This window comes from Podarcis liolepis (assembly GCF_965112155.1).
Source record: "Podarcis liolepis genome assembly, chromosome: 5".
NCBI classification, from domain to species: Eukaryota; Metazoa; Chordata; class Lepidosauria; order Squamata; family Lacertidae; genus Podarcis; species Podarcis liolepis.
Window position 1 is genome coordinate 63582869 of NC_139556.1, and position 25936 is coordinate 63608804.

A 25936-nucleotide genomic window follows, 5' to 3' on the forward strand; every position below is an offset into this window, starting at 1 on the left:
AGCTTTATTTTAAACCTCTTTATCTCTTCCTTACTAGGGCTGAAAATCATCCCAGCCTGCTAATGAGCTAAAGATAAGCACTTGTTTGTGTATTACCAATTCTGTAATAGTTATAGCATGCCTTTATAAAATGCAAGCACCTTATAGAACTGTATGTGCCTCACTACCATCTCCCCAAACCAAAAAATCCTATTTTGTTTGCGTTTCTCATTTTTCCAATCTTAAATTGATTTATCCACATTTCTGCAGCAGTTTGCTATGGAAAAAAATATATCTTCATGAAAATTATTTGCATTTTTTGGTGAATTTCTCCTAATAAACATATTTTTATGTTTATGTACATTTATGTACAAATTTATGCAAGCAATTCCCCCAATACAAGATACCTTTGTATGTTATTTTCACACATATTTTCACTTTTATGCACACTTGCCTATAATGCATGTATTTTTGTGGACACTGTTTGATTGGAGAACTGCATCATAACATCTGGATAAGTGTGAATTTTGAAGGATGACCATGATTTGGTTATTGTTTCAGAAAATATGAATTTGATAAATTTGGCTATAAATGCAAACTGAATCAAGTTTCTCCCCACATACTAGGCCACTGCCTAGTAGCTATTATTGTAAACCTAGCACAATGTTCACTAGTGCAGTCAGGTGTAATCTAACCTCCAATCTCTAAAGCTGCCATTTATGCACACTTTCCTGGAATACTGTATTCCAGATACTGAAAATGTGTCAGGATTGTAGCATATGGAAAATGGTTGAACCAATATATGGCGTTATGAAACATGGCTTAGTATGAGCAAGCAAACATGTCAGTTCCTAGATGAAATATTATAGCTGCTGTGCACCTCCTCTGGTCTTACTGTGGCCACATTACCCAGGTCTGTTCCCATGTTTTGGGTTAGTGGCTCATGGTTAGGAGGATTTAAACAGGAAGCAAAGAACACAAGTCTTTGTGACACGACTGGTGAAAGGCTATAGCTCAGTGGTAAGAGAATTTGCCTTCCGTGCAGAAGGTTCCAAATCAAAAGTCGGTCTTAAATTGCAACACTAAGCTTGCAGCAGCAGCAGGATGGAGAAGCAAAACAGCCACAATATTCACTTCAGAAACCCGCACATTTTCTTGCTTGCAATAAGAAACTATGACATGTAAGCTAGGCCAATGGCTTTGAGTGCTTTGCCATACACTTACTGAATTTTCCAACAAAGTGATACTTTTTAATTATAGGGTGCAATGCCTTTTGGATATTATGAAATGAAAAAATTGTGCTAAGTATATATGCATACAATAACCTTTTTCAGACGCAGACATAAAAATGGAGGAATGTGAAGCCCTCAGGGAGAGGGAAGTAAGGCCTGAAGGAGGCCGAGTCATCTAGTGTCAGATGTGAATGGCTAATTTCATCTCACTCCAATGCTGTCTCCCATTAATTACAGCATTTTTCATTTCCACATATGAGAGGATAGCAGCCACCTACCTAATATGAGAGAAAGTAAAGCAGTGTGTTTGTGGGGACATGAGGGCAAGAACTATTATGTACCTCATGGCTCTGTGTTCTCCCTGTTCTAATATGACTAGAACAGTAAGAACATTTCTCCTTTACAACTCAGTGGGTGCTATGGAGAGCAAAGTCAGGCTCCATGTGCTAAGCCTACAATACATTCCATTTCTTGTGTCTTGATAGGCTGCTACAGCAGAACGTGACAGAACCCAGGAACTGTTTTTAGTATATATTGGAAATGAATGTGGCACGTTTCTCTGTGAATAACTGATAGAGCATTTTGAATCATCTGCAGCCTCCTTGATATAGCTATCAGTTTGCCCACGCAACAGTGGATTTGGAAGCAAAGAACTGCTGCACATGTGTGGGACTGTCATTAGCTATGGGCCAGGAAGGGGGGAGCAACAGAGCACATTCTGAAATACATCTTCTGCACGTGCATATTGGAGGCTGCTGTGCACGTTAAGCTGAACTACAAAAATAGATCTGGGTGTGCTCAGCATAGACAGCATTTCTTCCTCACCCCACATCATCTCATGTGGTCCCAGTTAAGTGCCCCCTCTGGATGAAGGTGCGCATCCACCTCACAACCTGGTTAGAAATGCAATCTACTAAAGCACCTTTAATAACGGCCCAAATTTTCGCTAAAAGAGGTTGCAGTGACATGTTTAATTTCTAATGCAGTGGTACCTTGGGTTATATACGCTTCTGGTTACATACACTTCAGGTTACAGACTCCGCTAACCCAGAAATATTACCTTGGGTTAAGAACTTTGCCTCAGGATGAGAACAGAAATCGCGCGGCAGCAGCGGGAGGCCCCGTTAGCTAAAATGGTGCTTCAGGTTAAGAACAGTTTCAGGTTAAGAACAGACCTCCAGAACGAATTAAGTTCTTAACCTGAGGTACCACTGTATTTATGACTGCTTGGGACAGTGTAAAGCATTCTGAGGAACAGAATGCACAGAAACTGTAAAAATATAATTCACTCTATTTGGGATTAGCTGAATAATAGCTAGCAACCCAAAAGTGATGATTGATAAGGAGGATGGCATATCTGAGAAGTACACGTTAAGCTCATCAATGTATAGTTTAATCATTTTTTCAGTGGCTGGAGTAGTATTTTGTATTGCAAACAAATTGGAAGTGGCATTAATGTTCAAAGATTATTTTGAAGGAGTCTTTCACTTTAAACCCCCCCCCCGTGTCATAAGGCTCACGACACTTCTATGGAAGGCAAATATGACTTAACTCATGGCGAAAATGTATTGAGCCCGGGGATGTGGGGAGGGAAGCTCCTCCTAATTAGTGCAAACAACAAAATTTCCATAGGGAGGGAGCAATTTGACATATGTATTCCTAAGCATTCAAGTTTGTGCAGACCTCAATTCTTCTGAGTTTTATTCCAAGGCTTGTTGCTGGTATTTAATATAATTTAAAATTCAATCATAATAAGGCTAAACAATAATACTGAATAATAAAATATGCTCAGTATCCCCTTCCAGTTTTAACTTTCTCTAAAATGAAAGCTGCAGCTCCTTAGTGAGGTGGTGTGTGGAGGCAGGACGTATAATCATAACTCTCCCTATGGAAGGTTGCATTGGGCCTCCATTTCACTAGATCCTCAGTTTTGTAGCACAAGACTAAGCCTCCTTGTTTATTACATTACACCTCACCACTCCCACCTCTGCTTGCACCATTCTCCTCCTTTGGAAACAATGCATAATCCTTAAGTAATCCTTCATCCCACTGATTCAGCACTAGGAACTGTCCTGGGTATTTGCTAGATCCCCAAGGTCAACTATGCAGAGTGCAGATGATAAAGGGCTGTAGCTCAGTGGTGGTGAACATGCCTTCCTTACAAAAGGTCAAAGGTTCAATTCCAGGCAACCCCAGCTAGAATTGAGAGAGCCCCCACCCAACCACACGAAACCCCCAAGTGCCACTACCAGTCAGTGTACAATAGCTAGACGGAGCAACGGTTTGAGGCAGCATTCTGTGTTGATGCTTTCTTAGCCAGGATATGCAGATGTCAGATTTTTTCTACAGGAGGCGTCAAGGCACCAAACATAGATTCCGTGGAAAGGAGGCAACTGCAGATATTTTGTTAAATCCATCTAACATTGTAACAGGTCTGTTGTCAGGGCTTGCAGGGCTCTGTGCAATGCAAACCCTGACAATCACTGAGTACACGGGTCTTTCCAGGTGACTGCTTCTTCACCTGCCCCACGCCTGACATCCTGGTGGAATTAGGCTCTCGGGCCCAAAGTTCCCACTCCTCCTCTAGCAGGAGGACGACGGAACCCCCAACCGCACCCCCATGTTTCTCAGCAGCGGCATGAAACATTGCAGGGGAGAGACTGGCATTCTCTTTACTACTGCGCAGCCGCTAAGGGCTCTGTGCACAATGGAGAAGCAACAGGCAGCCTGTTAAGCAGGTGAAAAGACAAAGGAGTCACACTGTGGGAGTCCACAGCAGCAACTTTGTTCCCCCGCTGTTCCTAGCCCTTCCTCAACCTGGAGGGTTTAAATTCTACCAGGTTTAACTCTCTCCACTCCTAGCCACTGCTGCATATGGAACTCCTGCTGTGAGAAGACACCAGTCAGGTGCCCACCAACCTCACTTACAGACCAGCTCGACCTTTTTTTTTTTTTTTTTTGCAGTGAGCAGCTTTTACTCTGGATACTGCCATGTTGATGGTCTTTGGGAAAGGATGTGAAAATAATTCGGCAGCTTTGCTATGGAAACCTGCTGAGCTCCAATTCGTAGAGGTTTGGATCAAGGGAAGGTGCTCCAGGCTCTGTGTGTGGAATTGTCTGTTCCAGTAGACCTGAACTATGTCATGAATTTGTGCCAATTGTTAAATATCAGCTGTGTAGACAGGAGGGAGAGAAATTAAAGAGAGCCACAATGTGTGCGGACTACACTGAAATGATGCTAAACCTCTGCAAGCTGTGATATGAGCTTCCCCCTTCACAGTATTAAACAAAAAACTCATTTGACCTCCTTACAGACAGATTCCTGGGTAGAATGCTTAGCTAGGCTGTTACGTTCAGGTGAAAATTACCTGAGTCATCCCTTCTTCTGCCTCCACCACCTTCCAACAGCAGCAAGACACAACGGTCAGCAGCAACAATCAGAGCCCACATGTAAAGAGCTTCCTGCTTCCCACCACCATGGTATCCCACCACAGATTTGCAAGCCACGATATACTATTTAAGAGAAAGCCTTCTGCCATCTGCTCAGATAATTTTCTACACTTCCCCTGCCCAAACTGGATAACAGAAGAAAGGGAAAGCAGTGTGGATTTAGAAGCAGGACACAGGTTTATTTATAACCGGTCAAGTACTAGTGGGCGGATTAATACAATAAATAAGATTTTTGTCCCGTGTCCTGTTTTCCTCTGCAGAAGTTGTCAAAACAAGAGGGGTCCCCTGGCAAAACCCCCAGACATGAATAATTCCTGCTCACCTCTGCCATTCAATACAAATACTTCCCTACAAAAACAAGCTTAGGAAGGAAGCAAAATTATAAAGTGCAAATTAAAAGGCAATTAAATGCTGGTGGCTTGTCTCACAGCCCACTGGATGTGGAAAAAGTGTTTGGCTGCATCAATGTTCAGTGCCACAAGCTAGCCCCTCCCCAAACCATATTGTGCATTTGAATGCCGAGGGGCACAAGCCACCCACCCTGCTCCATGGCAGAGAAGAGAGAGAAAGAGAGAGAGAGAGAGCTTGAACACAGGAAGAATATTGCACATTTTCTCAGTGGCAAGTGATCTGAATTTGCCAGCACCAGGACATTTACATTCAGGGCTCTATCCCCCCCCCCCCACCTTTGCTCCTCTGCACTCAAGAGGCTCCAATACAAGGAGGACAGCAGAAGTAACCGTGTATTTGGTTTTGGTGCCGAAGTCTTGCTAGTTGTACATTCTTCATCACAGCAGCAGCGCTTATCATTCTAGCTCACAATTAAAACCCAATACAAACTGGGTCACCTTAAAATGCTTCCATTCCACTGCCACCTGGAAAGCCTTTGGAGGATGCAGCATCTCTGAAAAAAAAACAACCCTAGAACAGACAATTCCCTCAATGGCAAGTTAAGATGATACAGGGCGCTGTGATTTAGTAAATGCTAGTGTCTCCCTCGACGCAACTGCCAATGTCATGGGCTTGTTCATATGAGATTACAGCTAAGCCCCCACCCTTCCTATGTTTCAGGATCCTTCACATCGCATCTTAAGCCAGCCCACAGAAGAGAACACAGGTGACAGCACATGCATAACATCAGGACAAACAGGAACTCTGCTAGAACACTCCAGAGCTTGAAGTGCCACTGGAAAGTGAGGAATTGTTTGGCACTGCTGTCTGGTGTGGAAACTCTTTCCAATGCAGAGATGATACATCTTAAATGACTCCACCCAATGAAGTCAATCCTTGACGGAGGTTGAATGCTAGCAACGTACTTTCGATGGGAAGGGGTTTTCTTCCTTGGCTGATGCATCAGCAGCTCTTTCCCAGACCCAAACTTTTGTGTTTAGCAAAAGACTTTTGCCTGACGTTAGGCACTGGACTTCTGCCCTGTCCAGACAGATGCGGACCACTGCCCTCCCATGCAGGTTTTTGGCATGCTGGTTTTTGTGCTTTCACGTCAAAATTCAGACCACAGCACAGCCTTGTTTCCTTTGTCCACACTGACCACATGGGCTCCAGATGGCGACCACGCCACAGCATTGATTGAGTTGCTGAAACGAAGCATGAAATCAGTTTATTAGATTGTGGAATACACTCAGAGTCCAGGTTAAAGAAAGAAATGCTATTCAGTCTCAGCTGATTCATTTTTTTTAAGCGTGTGCTGCAACTTAGTTGAGCCACTCAAGTTTGCTCAGATGTCATTTCTTAATCTCAATGCATACCAATGATACATTGAATTACGGGGTGATCCTAACTAAGTCTACTCAGATTTAAGTCCTACTGAATTAAATGAGGCTTACTTCCAGGTAAATGGGGTTAGGATTGTTGCCTTAGTCATTAAACCAATCACTGAGGGAGTGTTAAACTTCAGCTTCGGCTTCTATATAACTACCTCACCATCACACAAGATCTCTGGCGTTCTGACAGCATCATCTTGCCTCACCTGTGATGCTTGGAGAGTACCCTCTCCACTTTCCCAGTAAGCACATTCCAAATATAGAGTGACCCGTCTGCTGAGCCAGCCGCCACATAATTTCCATCAGGGCTGAAGAATCATGAGTTTGGTTCAGGGAAAGAGCAGAAAAAGATTCATTTATTTACCTTTTTGTCAAGATACTGGCCTCCATCACTAATTTATACTGTGCTCATAATGCAAAATCACTATGTAAGCCAGCCCACCCAAAGCCTCCCAGAAATGCAGCACTCTAGCCACAGTTTAAACTAGAGCTTTGAAGTCATAAGCTAAACAGACTCTCTTCAGAGAGTCAGAAAGGACTATAGTAGTGGTGTCAACACAAATTATTCAACACAAACTGCAGCAGATGAAAGGCGGCAAGGTACCCATGTTGCAGATATTTGGCAATTAATCTGCACTGTTTCCAAAATTCCACCCGCCAACGTGACTAAGGTAGAACAGCTGCTTGTCTAGCCAGGTGGCAAAGTGTCATAAAGGAATAGAATGATGGGGACACCCCTTCTGTCAGCTTGGGGAAGTGGGGGAAAGCACACATTTAGTTGCAATGCAATGAAGAGTTGGTGCTGGATTACTTTCTTCTTGTCTAGAGTGTGCTCCACTCACCAGCACTGCAAGCTAGCTTAGGGGCTCTAGAATTCATATTTTTTTCAGGAAAATTAGTCCAGTTTAATGAGACACTCAACCTAAAACCTCTTCTTAACTAATCAGTGGGAACTGAATCTTGAGACCAAAGCTTCATACAAGCACAGAACCCCTTATCTACCTTGAAGGGAGTGTACCAAGTTCATCTCTCCACTTTTGCTAATAAGTTTTATTATGTTTTTATATATGCTAGAAGCTGCCCAGAGTGGCTGGGGCAACCCTGTCAGATGGGTGGGGTGCAAATAAACAACAATTATCATCATCATCACCACCACCACCACCACCACCACCACCCATTGATCAGATCTTTCATTATGTAGAACCCAGTAAGCAGCGTGTGCAAAAATAATAACATTCACACAAGGAAGTTAAAGTCCTGAAGCTAAAACTGGATAACTTAATTCTTAGAATAAAAAATTATTTTGGAACTCTGGTTACTTGGACATGAAGTGCAACATTAATAAAGAGGATTACTCAGGATCTTGAGTGCATAAAATGGAAAGTATCACACATCCCCCTCAAGTGCCCTGTAGTTCAACCAACACTGCTGCTTACCTGAATACAGCTCTGTTCCAATCAGACCCGCATTTAAACCCTTGAGCACTGGAAGAAAAACAAAACAAAACAAAAAAAGGTTAAATAAAACACTATCTTTCACATTTTACTTTTAGGGCAGCTATTAAATAATTGACATTTCATCTCTGCAGATCCAAATATTAATAACCCAACAACAAGGGAACTCCTCACAGCACTCCTTAGATACACAAACCTGGATCCCTCCTGGATTTAACAAGCTTCTATATTAGTATGAGATGTACAAAATAGAGGTTTTCCTGGACCAGACTAGCCTACTTACCGTATTTTTCGCCCCATAGGACGCACCAGCCCATAGGACGCACCAAGTTTTTTTGGGGGGGAAATAAAGAAAAAAAATTTTATTCCCCCCCCGGCGCTTGTGGGGCCGGCAGCGGGGAGAAGCGCTCTTCTCCCCGCCGCCCGCCTTCAGACCAGGTCCGGGGACAGCGGGAAGATGCGCTGCGCCTCCCCGCTGTCCCCAGAGCTTGCGGGGCCAGCAGCAGGGAGAAGCACGCTTCTCCCCGCCATCAGCCTCCAAACCACATCGGGAGACAGCGGGATGGCGGTGTTCCACCTCCCCGCTGTCCCCCGACCTTGTGGGGCTGGCGCTGGGGCTCTCCAGGCTTCTGCGAAAGCCTGCATTCGCCCCATAGGACGCACACACATTTCCCCTTCATTTTTGGAGGGGAAAAGGTGCGTCCTATAGGGCGAAAAATACGGTACTACCTTTGCCAGTTATCATCATGGCTAACCCTGCAGTCCTAGTAGCAACGCTACACATACAGCAGGCTTATAACTCCACAACCCACTTGTAAAGCAGTACTCACCTGAAAGTCTGTTTGACAGCACTGACTCTGAGATCAATAATCTTCAACAGGTCATCTCGTGAACAGGTGAGGAGTTCTGTTCTCTCTGAGTTGAGATCTAGAGCTGTAATCCTACCAAGCAATTCCATTTCCCGTACCACACACTCAGTTCTAAAAAACAGAAAATGACAAGAGTTAGCATTTCTTTTAAGAGTGCCTTGCTCAGCGCTCCCAGAATGCAAAGCCTCACTAGGTAGCAGCAGCATACAGTGGTACCTCAGGTTACATACGCTTCAGGTTACAGACTCCGTTAACCCAGAAATAGTGCTTCAGGTTAAGAACTTTGCTTCAGGATGAGAACAGAAATCAGGCTCTGGCGGCGTGGCAGCAGCAGGAGGCCCCATTAGCTAAAGTGGTGCTTCAGTTTCAGGTTAAGTACGGACCTCCGGAACAAATTAAGTACTTAACCTGAGGTACCACTGTACTATAATAAGGGATGGAAGCCAGATATCATGGTTCACATGCTATACACAGGATTCGTTAAATTCTGCGCTGTACCACTCGCAGTCTGGAACAGAATTAGTTTTTCCAAGCATGTGAGCAAGAATTTAAAGACAATCATATTTCTAATCTTCATGCATGCAGAGGAGTATTTTAAGTAGTAGTAGGTGAGCTCATCTCAGTTTGATTCAGAATTGGATCAGCATCCACGAATTTTCTTGGAGAATTCCAGAAAAACTCATCTATTTTCCAAGGGTTCTCTCCCTAGCTCATGTTGTTTTCAGTAAAAATTATCACCTCCTTTTCATGCAACCCCTGACATTAATAACAACTCAGACACAGCTGTGCAACATCCTGCAGGGAACTGTGCAGTCTGAACTATTTGAATAAATTACAGCTCAAGGAATCTCCCATGCCCTGGAAGCAGCGGAACTTCACTGATCATGCTGCCCATTACAAATAAACCGAAGCTAAGTCAGAGGGCCTTTTCAATGTCCCCTTACCCCAGCACATCCTCTATCTCAAACTTACCTAATATCCCAAAAGCGAATTTTCTTATCGAAGTGTCCACTCATCACACACTGTTCTGTGCAGACCAGATCATTGCAGCTGGAGCCAGCAAACACTGTTTTTATACCTTAAAAAAAGAAGACAACAACTATAACCCATCCATACTCTTCTCTCAGCAAAAAAACAGTTCAACCCATCACTCATGCACCAAACACAATTACTGTCTTAAGCCAATTTCACTAGAACTGTGACTGACCAGTAAGAATGCCAGCCCCATAAGCCAACCCCTCTAATCACAAGCAAAGTAGCTCCAAAGATGTTGTGAGCAACCTCACGCTGTCACAAGAATCTCAAGTAGAACGATGATTTGGTGCCCTCTTGCTGAGCATTATGGTAAAACAACATGGTTGAACAAACTAGTTTTGATTCCAAGTAGATATCAGAATCTTAATAGAAGGGTATCAGTACCAAGCTTGTACACTTTTGAGAAATAACAAGTCAATAAAATTTTGCTCTTGTGCCCTTCAACCCATGCGAGACACACAAAAAGCAAGGGAACTGCTATTGTATATGTGGAATAGCTTCCTTACAGACTTTGCTGCGCAGGTCCCACAGTTTGAGGGTTCTGTCGTGACTCCCAGATACAATGCGCGCATTGTCCAATAGGAATTTGGCCGACAAGACTTTTCCACTGTGCCCCGTGAGCGTGTGCTAGAAAGAGATTGACATCCTATTAGTGAAAAGCCTTGGCAATAGTTACTCTCTCTAGCCATGCCATCCAACCATTTAGCAAGAACAGAACGCTGATAGTGTTACCCAGACACAAACCCAGTTTGAGATCTAAACAATCCTAGTTTGGTGTGCTAAATGCTGGTTTGCCAAGCACCTGCTGTATAGAAGACCGCATCCACATCTCTTAGTTGGGTAAGGTGTCAGCAACCATAGAGGGTGGGCCTATGAGCCATGATTGCTAAATGGAAACTCAAGCCTTCAGTGGGAGTACCGTATATCCCAAATTACCTGGTGCCAGGGATATGCAACAGGAGATGGCTTTCACCACTTTGTCCTGCTTCCCAGAGATATATGGCTGGCCATCTTTGGAGAAGGAATACTAGTCTAGCTAGACTTTGGTCTGATCCATAGGGAACTGCCTTATACCAAGTCAGACCATTTGTCTATCTAGCATAGTATCGTCTACACTGACTAGCTGCAGCATTCCAGGGTTTCACGCAAGAAACTTCTCCAGCCCTACCAGGACTTGCTGGGGATGGAGCTCGGGCCCTTCGGCATGCAAGGCAGGTGCTCTAGCATAGAGTCACAGTCTTTCAGGGAAGCAATTCCTAGAATCTTGAGGCCTCCCCCCCCCCCCGCAAGTTCACACATATTAGTATTTACAGTTAAATGAAGCTCCTTCTACTGGGTCCCTTCGAGCCTCTAGTCTACTGTCAACTCCAACTAACAGTGGAGGCTATTGCAGCTATCCTATCCTAGAAGATTTTGAACTGGAGTTGCTGGAAGCTGGACCATCTGCACGCAGTTTGCATGGCAGAGAGGGAGCAAACTGGAGAGTGAAAGAGATGGACGTGAAATGTGTCTTTATGCTTAGAAAGACCAACTTCAAAATGCAAAGGAGAAATACGCTACTTTTATCTGTTCACCAACCTAGAACTGGTCTGCTTCCACCAAAGCTAATATCATTCTTCAGCAGTGTTTTAATATTAATGTTAAGCAAAATTCTGCAAAGTATAAAAATTTCTCAGGAAGGTTCTCTTTCAGAACCTCTCCTGGTTTGCTGATCTCTCAAACAGTACGTTCTACCCGTATCAGCAATCTGCATCTGCCAAGTTAACTGTAAGACTGCTTTGTAAGTAAAAGCAGAAAAGAGATTAACGAGCCACTCAATTTTGAAAGGTGTCAAGAGCTGCAGTTAAAATCCTGCAGCACATCCACACAAATTTCTAACACTTTTTGATATTTAGAAGACAAGTGAGAAGCAGGCATACATGCCACACCTGTGGGGAAAAGATACTCACCCGTAACCGATGATCATCCACAGTCCAGATCCTACTGGCAAAGTCATTTGAAGCGGCTAATAAATAAGAACCCTGGGGAAACACAATTTTAAACTCTTTCAATATGATCTTTCTTCTTGTAGAACAAGGATGGGGAACCTCTGGTCTTGCAGATGTTGTATGGACCACAACTTCCAGGCGACCTAACCCACTGTCCACGCTGGTCCACCACCAACTGGAGGGGACCTAGTTCTCTCATTGTTGTAGCAATGTTTTCTAGAACCACTACCACCTGTGTGGTCATCTGCATCAAAGGAATATTGTATCCGTCTGTCACCATCTTATTTCAGATCACTGCCATATCCTGCTACTTCTTCTTGACCTCCTATTAGGTCTCTTCCTGTCCCCTCTTTTGATGCTGGGACAGTGAGTACCCTTATCATTAAGATTCTGTATTGTCTTTAAGCTGCTTTCTGTTTCACCTTCTTACCCGAAGTTAAAGAACCTCTCACCCAATTTTCTCTACTCATCTACCACTGCTCCATCTTTTCACACTTAGTGCCCCACCCCACCCCATTCCTTCTCCCACTTTCTTCCTGCCGCAGCTGATAACTTGACAAGAGCTCTTGAGAAAGATGTTTTGCTGCAAAAGAGGTCTCAGCTAAAAAATTGAGATCATATACCCATAAAGTGGCTCCAATACCTCAAAAACTCCATTATCTGTTTATGTTGGATAACAATGTCAGTCACGTCTACCCAGTGCTCTAGAGTAACACAAACTGAACATATCTCTATTTATCAGCAAATACTCTCCCAATCATAGCATGTCTAGAGTATGATGGAAGCGAAAATGCTGGGAGCTGCGATGGTAAAGGAGGCAAAACCACTGGGCAAATCAGACCTTTTACTGTTCATCACTGACCTCAGCAAAACACTGTTAGATCTCAAAAGAAGCAGAGATTTATGCCATGTGCCTCACGAGTTATGAAACTATGATATTTCATACCTTGGCAAAAAATCAGTGCATGTTATATACAAAAGGCATAAGCAAGTCAATCTTACGAAAAGGACAGTATTAATCAGTGCTAAAATGGCTCTAATTTTGTACCTATTTCTGGACGATTGTGTCATTTCCTCCCTTATCTATTTTGTGCTTATTTCAGAGACATGGTTTGGGAAGTGCGGTGGGAAACAGTTGCAAAAAAAAAGGGCTATAATAAATACTCACCGCACTATCAAACTCTATGCTTGTAATCCCTGCATTACTGCCAGATAGAGAGCCTTTAAGTTCACACTTTTCTGTGGTGCAAGAAAAAAGAAACAAGAGTTAGGAGGCAGGAAAAAGATTGAACCCATGTCTATTTCATTCAGCCAAAAGCAAGAGTAGCATGTATTTATTTCATTTCATTATTTTCTTAGAGGATTTAAAACTAGTTCTTCATCCAGAGAACTGTCAGGGCAGGGTGCAACAAAAATACACAATAAAATGGCCTGAAAAAATATCAAACCATCACAATAAATCAATTTATCAAGTCATGTAGGGAAGGATACTTTGGGATGATTTCTGATGTTGTTATACAGATATTGAAGGAAAGTATTTGAAAAAAGCAACATCATAATGAAAAGACACAGATCTGATATTTCAGGATCAGTGACATACAACTCAGTCGTATACATTTTCTTGATGATAGGAAGCTGATCTGCAAACAAGACAGACTACTACCTCTGGCTTACTGGTCCACTGTCTGACTGACAGTGACTCTTCAGAGTCTCGGTCAAAGAGACAGACAGAAAGACAGACAACAAAGACAGACACTCTTTCCCAGTTCTGGTACCCAATAGCCTTTTCACTAGAAATGTTTGGGACCAAATCTGGAACCTCTTGCATCCAAAGCAAATGCTGTCCCACTGGAATGATGAGTTCTCCCTTCTCTGAGTAGCAAACAGTCCTGGAGAAGACATTTATCATCACAGCTGAGTGGGGAGTTGAAGATGAGTTTCCTACATCCAAACCCAACATCCTAGTCACCATATGAGAATGGCTCTTTCAAATGTTCTGCACTGTAGCTGCAGATCTTCACAATTATTTTGAAGATGTCAACTATGGGATCAATCTTAGGAGGAAGCTCATTTGTACCTATTTAAGGAACTTACCTCCACAAACTTCCCAGAGTTTGACTCTCCGGTCCAGGCCTCCTGTTGCCAGTAACCGGGAGCCAGGGCTGAACTGTACCGCATTCACCTCCCCATCATGCGCATCCTAGGGGGATGGAAAAGAAACAGGACATGAACAGTTATAGATAGTATCAAGAGACACTCCAGCCTACAAGAGATACTGCAAGCTTGAAGCATGAACCACACTCACACAGTGTAACACCAAGTGGATCATTTGTCAAAACTACTGTTTTCCTGTTTGATTTCAACTACATGAAACCAAGCATATATAACAACCAGATCTCTAGAATAAACATCCCTAGAACAATGGCTGTGGTCTCTCAACCAGCTAAGATGGTTAGGGGACTCCTGCCCATTATTTTTTAGATGGAACGAATTTCTCCTCTCACCATTCACAATCACGAGGTCTCAGCTTGAAAACTAAAGATCATGCACATTAAGACACATCCCAAAACTACCGGCTCCTTGACTCATTTTGTCAGATTGCAGTCGGTGCCAAGCCGCTTACACTTTGGCAGCATGCACTGACTTTATCCGCATATTGTCAGCAGCCTCGTAACACCTCACAGCATTACTAAAGTGTGGATGGGAGACAGAAAGCAGAAAGCTGCTGGGAGCTGAGAAAGTAGCGGGTGTGCAATTCACCAGTGCAATCAGAGATTTATGACATCATCACTGACCTCAGCAAAATATCTATTAATGAACGAGTTTGTGACTTGTTTTAGAAAACTCTAAAACCGGGGCCCAATTTCGGGCTCCCCTTGTCAGCCAAGTCAATTATGGTGGGCATCAGGACCCTGCCTCTCCCTCTGCCATGGGGAATCACTTAGCTCCTCTCCTAGGCTCCAGGCCTGTTTTGCACAGCAGCCAGGTTAACCTCTAGCCTTCCTCCCAATTTTGGAGCTGGGGAGGGGTCAGGGATTCCCTCCCACTTCTGCTGCTCCAAAGTTGCGAGAAGGCAGGCTGGAACAGGTCGGGCTCACCAGCGGATGGTAGGACACTCACCACTGCAAGCACGGTGAGTGAAGATGTGAAAGCAAGAGAGGGACATCTGCAAAAATGGTTACAATTACATAATGACGACATCAGTAAAACAGATTTACCTAGAAGTTAAGCTACCAAGTTCTACATCTGAAGATAATGTCTCTCAAATATACTTACAAAGACACACAGAGCGGTGGTAGGGACTCGCACCTCTTTGCCTGCGCCTGGATGTGCCTCCACGTTATCTTGAGGGGTGGGGCATGAGGATAAAGAGCGTCTCCTGAGAAAGGGCACAACCAATGCATATAGTCAGGCACAGTTGGGAACCAGCTGTGTCTTCAAATTATAGGCAAGGAGATGATCCCGACTACACAATAGGGTAAGAATGGGAGGGAAGGGGCAGAGAAACTTCAGCCCGATTCAGGTATAACAGCAGTTGGGTGGTTACACCCACAGAGATGGCTTTGCATGGTTGGGACTCCCCTGGCTGCTATAATCTTTGCAACTGGCTTCTCCCGTGGACCTGATGGGTGGCATGGTAACTTGAGGTTGCTGTTGGCCTGGGGAAGGACTCACCAACATTACAGCAGCCTTATGGAGTCCTGAGTTAAAACTAATCAATTCAAAGATCACTGCTAAGACAAGTCCTGCAGCTTTTCAATTTATTTTAAAGAAATGTTTATTTTTCTCCCATATAAAGTAAATCCCACTGAATTGCAAAGGCATATACTCCTCAGTCTAAAAGCTCACATTGCATTTCTACACCTAGACATGGATGCTCAGCTCAGTGCAGGAAGGAACTACAATGAAAGGCCACAGCACAGTCATTGCAACTACAGTTAATTTTGCTCTCGCTTTTAACCCAGCCCTCATCTAAGAGGGTAAAGTGCACCTTTTAACAGGGAAGTCTTTTCACTGCTAAAGTTAACAACATCAAAACAAGGCAGTTACTTCAACATCCCTCACTCACATGCTGGATTAAGTGTGAATAATTTCAAGCGAATTTTCACCTGGCAGTATCAGAAGAGTGATGTCCCAAAAGGGGAGACTCAGACAGACTGGAGGGAAAGATCAGAGGTCAGCACACAGCAGATGTAAGGAACAGGAAGTTGAAAACAAAAGAAAAAAAGGGGGCAGGGAGGCAGAAGCTAGAAAAAAGGCTGAGATAAGGACAACTGTTTGCAATCCTTGCATCACTGTAATATTGGTGCAAATTGTACCGATATTTAACAAAAGAGGCGAATGTATTCTAACCTACCCAAATATATTAGTGATAGAGTCCAGAAGGCCTCCAGCTGGCTGGGAGTGTCGCTTACTAAAGAGGAGGGGAGGACAGATTTAAATCTTGTTGTTCAAGCAGAGATCAAAAACACACATAGCCCACAGCATGCAACAAGGAGAGCATTTCTCCTCGAACCCCAACTTCAAGCAGGAAATTCAAATTCAGGACAGTCAAAAAAGTCACCACATTGGAACTGAAGAAATAAAAATGCTCGCATCACCAATTATGAATTGAGCGCAATTCATGTTGGCCTAATAGCAGGAAGAGGAGGCACCTTACAGAGGTTTAAGCCATTTAGATTTTGAGAATAAAATTAAGAATTTGTATTAAGAAATAAGTTTTCAGAGCTAAACAAAGCAATCAGGCGGTTATGATCCACAAGAGGAGCTTATACAGAAATATTTTCATAGCTGAATGTGAAACTGGAAGAGTAGCTCCATAAGAAAAGGATATATTTTTATTTTGAAAATAAAAATTGTGATAAGAGCTTTGGCCCACTAAGGGTGGGGGAGATAAAGATCTGTCTCCATCACTCTCTCTGTCTATCAGTCTCCCAAATACTTAAAGCCAGCCTGCTTCCTGCTTCCCTTCCACCTGCAGTTGCTGCCACTATTACAGGGCTTTGCCACACCCAGACACAGAGTGATGGCTTAATTACAGCTCTCCAAAGCTGTGAGAGCCAATTTAGGTAGCTGTGCCATGGTCCTTTCAGTCAAGAGAAGAACTGTCTGCAACAGCTCCATATCATGCCTCCTCTTCATTGGAACAGGACCACAGACCTGACCATACCGCCAGCTCTTGGCCTCCCTTGCATTAGCACTGCAGTGCTCCCTCCAGTTCCAGGAACAAGAACCAGCATGGCAAAGGGAATTTGTAGAAAAGAAGGCAGCAGCTGCTCACACTCTGTTTTCCTGGGAGAACTTACAAGTCAGGAAATTGTAGTTCTGGGATACTTCCATTAAAGTATAATGATATTGTAAAAAAAGAGATCTTCCTAGCTAAAAAAAAGGTTTTGTGGAAAAGTGAGAGGTCACTCATACTAAAAACAATTCTGATGCTTCACAGGGTTTCACAACTACTCATATTTTGAATGGCATGGACATAGTTCAAGGACCTTTTCCCATTGAAATGAACGGGAACACAGAACTCCAGCCTAACAGGGACTGCATAGGAGATATACTCAAGTACATTCATTGCTTCCTCAGATGCTGGCATTTGTTAGCCAAGAAATCACAAATACATCCATACTGGAAATAACAACTCTCTCTCAAAAGTATTTTCCCTTTCAGGATACAATAGCAGCAGTTCTCAAACCGCTACACCATTAAGGACATGTGCAATTCCTTTCCCCACCCTTGAAATTCTTTATTAGCTTCTTGTGGGTCAGGGCAGGGGATCCATTATTTTATCCCCATTCTTCTTACCTGGCTGTTCGATTGACAGCGCGCACCGGAGATGTCTCATCAGCAGGGTCAGAGGTTTCATCCGCCAGCACTTCAATATCGTCATCCCTGGAGGACAGGACCGTGCCTTTTTTGAATCATTTGAGAGTTGAAGGACATTCAGGCATTTGGGCTAAGCAACTCCCTGCCCCCTCAACAGAATTTATAAGCTTGCTTCCTTATATGGCTAAAGGGAAAGTGCACTTTTACAGACACCTTCTTTATGCGCACTAAGGAATTATGGGAATAATTAACCTAACAGTAAGGAGAGTTTTGCCACTGATGTTTTTTTTTTGTTTTTATTACCTGTTGATTTTTAGAGTATTTTTACTGTGAAGCGTTGGTTTTGCCCAATCCAAACCTAAGTTGCCTTGAGCATCTAAGTAAGGAGGGATTCTACCCATCCTTTCAGTCAAATTTTGCCTTTGAAATTCAAGCTGAGCCCGCATACATAGTTTACATTTTACAAAGTGTGATTTCTGTGCACTCCAGGGATAATAAAAGAAAATGAGAGAAAGCAAATCTGGGCTCTATGTCGACGTAACCTCAAGCACAGAACTGATCAGCTTTCACATACTAGTAATTTAGATCAATATTTAATAAAAATAATAATAATAAATTTTATTTATATCCCGCCCTCCCCAGCCAAAGCCGGGCTCAGGGCGGCTAACAACAATCAAATAATCAAACAGTAAAATAGTTACACAATCTAAAAATATTTCATTATAAAAATTAATTAAATCAAATTGAAGGCAACCAATTAAGCAAAATTCTGTGCAGGTTGCCAGAGGAGGGAGTCAGGCTGCGCTCTGACCAAAGGCCTGGTGGAACAGCTCTGTCTTGCAGGCCCTGCGGAAAGATGTCAGGTCCCGCAGGGCCCTAGTCTCTTGTGACAGAGCATTCCACCAGATTGGAGCCGCAGCCGAGAAGGCCCTGGCTCAAATATTTTTGATTGTAGGTGGGGTTGGTTTTTTTTTTAAAAAAAACTGTAGTAAGTATAAACTAACAGTAGATTGTTACTTTCCAGGAAAGCAGGAAATTCAATTTGATGTGGAAGCTTGAGGTCTCTTCCCTACCACTGCCTTGTGAATTCTCTCAAATCAGCAAGCCAAGGATAGCCCAGAATGGTTGGCTGGGGGTTCAGAGGTGTGCATGGACCACAGGTTAAGAACCCCTGATGTAGTGGAACATTCCTCTCTTCCGAAGAGGCTGCTGAAGGAGGAGACGCACCACAGCAACAGCTCGCCCGCTTCCTTTTTTGCTGGTCCCCCACTGCATTCCCTAATGCTCACAATGCAGGGACCTCCAGTTTCCTGACCTCACAGGGAAACCCTCCCCATCTCTTAGCTATCTCATCCATTTCTACAATCAAGTAATGCAACACTGCCAACTTAAAAGCTGTGAGCTTATTTTGCATTCCTCCGTTCTCTTACAGGTAAAATTAAGAACCTTTCCCCCCACTTGACCGCACACTTCAAAGCGCAGAATGCTATAGTCAAAATTTAATGAAGAACATTCAAAGCTTGAACAGACCAGTAATGTTCATTGTGGGGTCTGTGTCTGCTTCCTAGGACTGGCACATGTAGACATTAGGGAAGAATGAGGTGAGGGAAGACTTACTGTTCAATTGGCAGCGGTTCCTTTGCAGCTTCTGCTAGTTCCTTCTGAAGCTTGGCTTGCCGTCTTCTATGAGGGAAAACAGAAATGCTAGGAAATCCTGTCACTGGCTGACATTCTCTTAAGGAGTGTGCAAATGATTCAAAAATATCAAGGGTCCAATAATCAGAGGTTGAAATCCCAACTGTCTTACTGAGTTCAGCACAATCATCAAGAAGTGCTTCAATAAATATCTCTATGTCATATTGATTTCTACTGCCTTTCGAATTCTCTCCCAAAGGAGGCTCAGCCGATGTTCACCATTTTTTGCATTGTATCTTTGTGTACCATTTAAGATGTTTGTAGTTAAGTGTCATAGAAATTGTTTAAATAAACAAATAAGAAGTACTCCAAGCAACTGAAACCACGTGTACCACCAGTGACATAGCTAGAACCAAGGATGCACCCGACCTACACACTTGCTCTTTCAGGTAGAGTTCAATCCCATTTTCAGAAGGTCACCTGTCCAATTCTGGGACATGAGAATACCAACCGACAAGGATTCAGTCTCAGTTTTTTGCCCCACCTCCAGCCCATTACAGCGCCCAGACATCAGTTCAGTATTCACACAGCCTTCCCTGACTCAGATGGCACAAAGAAATACAACTGGGTGTCATCAGATGGTACCCAGCTCCAAACTTCACCCAATGCTTTCACTCAGGAGACAAGATTAGCATTACAAGCATGCATGCAAATGAGGACCAATTGTACAGACACAAGCTGTATTACATAAACCATTCTTTAATTGCTCTACATTCAGGTCGACTTCAATCTCAAAAAATGCCCTTCGCCATGATTCATTGAGTCGTTATGTGGCCAGGATTACTGGAAAAAATACTGAGATCTACACACAGAGACACAGAGTTTCTATGTTCACCCAGAAAAGATGGGGATAACATTTGGGGGAAATAAATTTTGGGGAGGGGCTTCTATTGCATATTTAAGCTCAACTCAAAGGTTTGGTATCATACCTGGAATCTTTCTCATTTTCTGCATTGAGACGATTAGCTTCTTGAGCTTTCTCTGCCATCCAGCGTGTTACCAGCTCTTGGTTATCTTCCGTAGTTTTTCTCAGTTTTTCCTCAAGGGCAGTAAAGGTAATCTGGAGTGCATCATACTCATCCTTAAGAGTCTGATTGGCTCTTTCAAGATCTTGTAGCTTGTTCCGCAGGTCCTGGCACTCTGTCTCTAGTTCAGATATCTTCTGCAAATATTCTACAATCCTTTAAGAGAGGCAACCCATATATTTATTATTTAGGTGGCACTGTGGGTTAAACCACAGAGCCTAGGACTTGCCAATCAGAAGGTCGGCGGTTCGAATCCCTGCGATGGGGTGAGCTCCCATTGCTTGGTCCCTGCTCCTGCCAACCTAGCAGTTCGAAAGCACATCAAAAGTGCAAGTAGATAAATAGGTACCACTCCGGCAGGAAGGTAAACGGTGTTTCCGTGCGCTGCTCTGGTTCGCCAGAAGTGGCTTAGTCATGCTGGCCACATGACCTGGAAGCTGTACGCCGGCTCCCTCGGCCAATAAAGCGAGATGAGCACCGCAACCCCAGAGTCAGTCATGACTGGACCTAATGGTCAGGGGTCCCTTTACCTTTACTTTACCCCAGTCTAATTCTTAAACATGACTCAGGTAGCTCACTACACTTAAAGATCACTTAGATAGTATAACAAAACCGAAGGAAATAAAGGCAGGCAGGCAGATAAAGCACAGTATTAAAAAAAGCCACCAGCTACCTGTCAGGGCAAAAACATGTCAGAATAAAAAGGTATTCACCCACCAGTGATAGCAGGAGAGGTGGGCATCCAAATTTCACAAGGGCAAAATGCTCCACAAAGTTGGTGTGGCCACTGAGAAAACCCCCTGACATTATTACAGACCGTGCTTCTGATGTGGGATATAAATAAGGGCTTCTTCACCTGTTCTTACGACAACAGGCAGGTGAGTACAAAATAAGTCAGTCCCTTCACTTATGATGGACCCAAGACATTTAAGGCCCTAAAAATAGTCACCAACACTTTTAATTGAGTCCAGAAGCAAAATGGTAGCAAGTGTCGGCCATGCAAGGCAGGTGTAGTAAGATACCAAGGGCACCCACCCACCAGTCTCCTTGCTGCCACATTCTGGACTACTGAAGCATCTGAATACTCTTAACAGTAGCCTTATGTAAAGCACTTTGCAATAATCCAGTGTAACCAAGGCATGTGTTACCACAGCCAGGTCTGGCTTCCCCGGGAAAGGGCAGAGCACGTGCACCAGCCTAAAGTGGGCAAAGACACTCAGTTTCAATGAGAATTCAACCAAAAATTGGCATCCAGCACCAAAATCAAATTCTGTAAGTAGTAAATGGGTTCTACTCACTTTGTATTATTCGTTTGCATCTCACTGTCCTTCTGTTGTATTTGGTTTTTCAGGTCAATCACAGACTGGGCCAACTGTGAAGGAAACTATGTTACTGAGGGAAAGCAACTATTAATACAGTCTACTTTTTGTGTTTGATTTTCCTCTAACCTCAGTGTTTCATTTTTTTCCTGAACACCCAAGTATACATACACCTGCCAACTTAGCATAACATTTCATGCATGCTGAAATCGTACTATTATTTATTAAATATTTATTAAAACATTTATTACAAATATTTACTCTAGTCTTTGAAAACATATGGAATATTTGCTAGACCCATGTAACTAATTTTCACTTAGAATACATCTACCGAAAGTTATAACTATGACATAGGTCTGTTTATTTCAATGGGTCTACTCTGAGTAAAAGTTAGCTGAATACAACCTAAGTATCTTTATTGTTTTTCCTTGAAGAGATACCTGCGTAATTATTAACCAATGTCACAATATTAGTATACAGTCAAACCTTGGTTCTCAAACAGCTCCGGTTTTGAATGCTTTGGCTCCCGAACACCAAAAACCTGGAAGTAAATGCTTTGGTTTCGAATGTTTTTTGGAACCCAAACGTCTGATGCGGCTTCTGTTTTGAGTTTCCCTATTGAACTGAGGCTTCCGCTTTCAGTTTTAGAACGTTTCGGAAGTCGAATGGTCTTCCGGAATGGATTACGTTTGAAAACCGAGGTTCTACTGTACATAAGTTAAGTTTTCAAACTTCTGAATCCCACAGTAAGCCTATAATTCCTCTGGTACCACTGCAAAAGAACAGTATTGAAATGTTACACATGGATAAAATGGGTGCTCCTAACCTCGCCACGTTTCTTGTGCAGCTCTGTCAGCTCCTCTTGATGCTTAATTCTAAGCTGGGCTATTTCTTGCATGTGACAATCATTCCTTGCACCATCATGTCCTGGACTGGAATTTTCCAGAGGATGAGAAAAGAAAAATTTTGAGTTTTTAATTCACAAAGCATTTCAAACTACTTTTTATCCAATTTCCATAATCCATTTTTCTATCAAAATTTTTGTTTCAGATGGCTATCCCTATATTTAACATATTTAACTTCATTTAAAAGAGTAAAATTAATGTTTCAATGTAGAACTTAGATTACATAAGCAGAGCACTGTATCTCCATATCAAGATTTTCTTTTTTCCTGTTCGTCACACCAGTGATTTTATGTACTTTGTTGACCATTTTAGCTATGGGTGAATTGATCTCCAAGATAAATGCCCGCAGTTCCTGCAGATATAGTGAACATCCATTCTCTCTTCATACCCTATAGATATCCTATATGGCTCAAAATCATACTAGCTAAACTTTTCAAAAACCTAGTATTACCAACACATTTAGCGTATCATTTCTATCACTGGATATTAAATAATATGTACCCTTCCTTGGGAGTAAGCCCAATGGTATTGAGAAGTTACATCCAAGAAAATATGTACAGGGATCAGACAATGAGCATTATAGCAGTTCTTAGCAGTACAGTGGTACCTCTGGATGCGAACAGGATCTGTTCCTGAACCCCGTTCGCATCCTGAAGTGAATGCAACCTGTGTCCGCACGTCATGATTCGCCGCTTCTGTGCATGACGTCATTTTGAGCGTCTGCGCATGCGCGAGTGGCGAAACCCGGAAGTAACGCACTCCGTTACTTCCGGGTCGCTGCGGAGCGCAACCCAAAAACGCTCAAGCTGAAGCAACTTCAACCCGAGGTATGACTGTAGTTTTAATAACTGCTATACAAGAGAGCTAAAATATATTCATATATTAAGAACATAAAAGCCTTGCTGCATCAGAGCAAACACCCATCAATTCCAGCATTCTGCATTCAGTGTGATCAGCCGGAGGTCTATAGGAAGCCCTAGAAGGACATGCATGCAACAACACTCTCTCACTAATACTGGAAGCAGTACATAGCCATTATGACAAATAGCCATCGTTGGTGGAAAAGGAACAACACCAGACACAGTAACCATCACTTGTACTGATTCAGCAAGTACCTGATCTCATGCCGGCTTGGCAAGTCATATTTTTCCACTTGTAGCTTGTCAGCCAGCACTGAATGGAAATCTGACTTCTCCAGGAGCTTGTTATCTAATGAGGAGTTCAGTTAAAAACAAAAGAAACCACCAGTTTTACAATCCAGCAATAAGATGATAATGTTTTACTTACTATAACCTTTGCACCGGAAAACAACATTATAAAAGCAACATTCTCCATACATGCTCTTATAAGTATAAGGCCATTAAAACAGGGCTCGCTACTTCAATCTGACTAAGAAAATTTCAAGAGACTCTCACCCAGATGACAAGTTGCTTACAATCCTGCAAGAATAACCTTCCTCACACACTATGGCCTCTCACACACAATCATTTGGTTGGCAGTCAGTTTTGAACAATGTATGCTGTTGGGGCTAAGCTGGAGACTTTCAAGCAGCCACCCAAACCTTTACTTACACTGCAAGATAATCTCTTCAAAGGCCTGTCTCTGCAGCCGGTCCCGTCGCCTCAATTCGTCCAGGATGTGCCGCTTCCAGGCGGGGAGGCTCGCTGCCCTGAGTCCAGAAGACATCTTGCCTTCTCAGCCTCCTCAAGAGTTGAGCCGCCGGCCTGGCAACACCTTCTCCCCCCTGCGAGGGGCTCTATGAAAGCGAAACGACGAGCCCTAAGAAACAAGCAGCCAGGAGAGGAGAAAATGAATCAAGGGGCGCGGCGGTCGGTTCAAGGAAAAGAGAGAAAAGGAAAAGCGAGAAAAGGAAAAGCGAAGAGGAAGCGCCAGGAGAAGGCGGCGGGATGGGGAAAGCATGGAGGGGAAAGGGAGGCGTCCAGCTACCCTGAGCCGACTGGGGCGGCCCGCGGGAGAGGGACGGCCGAAGAGCTCACCGCCGGCTACTGAGGAGGAATGGCGCAGCCGCGGAGCTTCCCTCCTCTGCAGGGGCCCTTCGCCATTCTTCCCCCGGGCCGCAGCCCCCATCCAGCCCCACGGCAACTTCCCGCAGGCGCTCTGTCGGTCCCGGTCGTATAGCGTCAAGAGGGACCTTCCACCCCGGAGTCGCAGGTTAATGACGTCACATCCTAGTTCGCTGCGCCTGACTGACCATTTCAGCGACATTAGCAGCGTCGTCCCGCCTTAGCTGCACGACCCTGATTTTCTCTGTCACTGTGTTCCCTCCTCCACGCGCTCCAAGCATTGCTGAGACTCTGCCTCATTTAGGAGAGTGGATTTAAGAGACTGGCAAATGCGCAGGTCGACTCTGTAAAAAAAAATGGCCGCGGGCAGAGGGCTTTCCTAAGCTGCTCCGTTTTTTGTTTTCTTTTTTAATAGTCTGTGCCCCGACCTCCTTCTTGGGAACGGATCCTGGGAAGAGGCGTCTCCGAAGCCGCCATCTTAGGACGGGAATCGGGGGGCCAAAACAGATTTTGAGGGTGTGGACAATTGCGTAATAGGGCATTTCAAGCTCTTTTCGTTTGTAGCCGTTGTGGTGAGCGGTTGGTGGAGCTTGAGTATGTCTTCCCACAAGACTTTCAAGATCAAGCGGTTTCTCGCTAAGAAGCAGAAGCAGAACCGGCCCATCCCGCAATGGATCCGCATGAAAACTGGCAATAAAATCAGGTACAACTCCAAGAGGAGACACTGGAGGAGGACCAAGCTCGGCCTGTAAAGAGAAGCAGCTCCAATCTTACCGGTACAACCCTGAATCTTGTATCAAACTCTCAAGCGCCAGAATGGTCTCTTCCTACCAACCTGCCACATTATCAGGGCTGGAATTCTGTCTTGTGCTGTGCAGTCTCCCCCCTTTGTAAAAATATTTGTTATTACAAATATTAATGAATTAAAAACTGAATGATGGAGGGGGGGGAAATAGGGGAATTTCAACACGTTCTTTGCCTTGCCCGTATTCTGGCCGTCTGCAAATGAAAGCTGTGCCTTGTCCATCTCAGCCGGGCAACTTTTCCCCCGTTTCAAAACATGCTTCTTAGTTAACACCCCCTCCCCACACCGCCCAAAGGCTCAGAGCCCAGACAGCTGCTCCACTGATCCTCCTCAAGAGAAGGAAGCAGTTTTTCCATCCCCACCCAGGTCATTGCACATTAGCCACACACTCTCGGCTCATCGCGGCTGTCTGCTGTGGGGAGACCACGTTGTGATTCCCCAAAGACTCCGTCAACGTGTCCTTTAGGCTCTGCACGTTGGCCACCCGGGAATAGTCGAAATGAAGGCGTTGGCTCGGTGTTATGTCTGGTGGCCTAACATGGACGATGC

At 43.8% G+C, this 25936-nt stretch overlaps 2 protein-coding genes across 9 annotated transcripts; one reads left to right on the plus strand and one right to left on the minus strand.

Annotated features, from left to right (window-relative positions):
• Positions 1 to 4815: 4815 nt before the first annotated feature.
• On the minus strand, positions 4816 to 24720 carry ATG16L1 (autophagy related 16 like 1). Of its 8 annotated transcripts, none has more exons than XM_083505600.1 (20): positions 24556 to 24720; positions 24130 to 24337; positions 23674 to 23767; positions 22480 to 22585; positions 21633 to 21706; positions 20239 to 20490; positions 19232 to 19297; positions 17594 to 17680; positions 16146 to 16202; positions 15898 to 15945; positions 15065 to 15167; positions 13883 to 13988; positions 12957 to 13027; positions 11750 to 11821; positions 10307 to 10427; positions 9738 to 9843; positions 8727 to 8876; positions 7879 to 7926; positions 6649 to 6750; positions 4816 to 6256 (listed from the first exon to the last, which is right to left on the minus strand). In XM_083505600.1, the coding sequence occupies exons 2-20, from the start codon at positions 24242 to 24244 to the stop codon at positions 6163 to 6165; spliced, it is 1872 nt and encodes a 623-aa protein (XP_083361726.1). In that variant the 5' UTR covers positions 24245 to 24337; positions 24556 to 24720; the 3' UTR covers positions 4816 to 6162. The 8 variants fall into 8 exon arrangements, 7 of the variants coding, with proteins under 7 accessions (XP_083361726.1, XP_083361727.1, XP_083361729.1 ...); XM_083505601.1 differs by having other exon boundaries at positions 24506 to 24695; XM_083505603.1 differs by lacking the exon at positions 16146 to 16202.
• A 352-nt stretch (positions 24721 to 25072) lies between these two features.
• Positions 25073 to 25522, plus strand: LOC310707986 (large ribosomal subunit protein eL39). Its single transcript, XM_083505618.1, has one exon. It carries the CDS (start codon positions 25179 to 25181, stop codon positions 25332 to 25334), a length of 156 nt encoding a protein of 51 aa, XP_083361744.1. The 5' UTR covers positions 25073 to 25178; the 3' UTR covers positions 25335 to 25522.
• The last annotated feature ends 414 nt before the right edge of the window (positions 25523 to 25936 follow it).

What these genes read in the sequence shown, in the direction of transcription:
- ATG16L1 (XM_083505600.1), bottom strand. Translation starts at nt 24,244, where the DNA reads ATGTCTTCTGGACTCAGGGCAGCGAGCCTCCCCGCCTGGAAGCGGCAC. An exon ending in CCAAGCCGGCATGAGATCAG is followed by an intron (nt 22,586 to 23,673) that starts GTACTTGCTGAA and finishes GGAAAATTCCAG; the next exon opens with TCCAGGACATGATGGTGCAA. An exon ending in ACTCTGGGAAGTTTGTGGAG is followed by an intron (nt 13,028 to 13,882) that starts GTAAGTTCCTTA and finishes CTTGCACCACAG; the next exon opens with AAAAGTGTGAACTTAAAGGC.
- LOC310707986 (XM_083505618.1), top strand. Translation starts at nt 25,179, where the DNA reads ATGTCTTCCCACAAGACTTTCAAGATCAAGCGGTTTCTCGCTAAGAAG.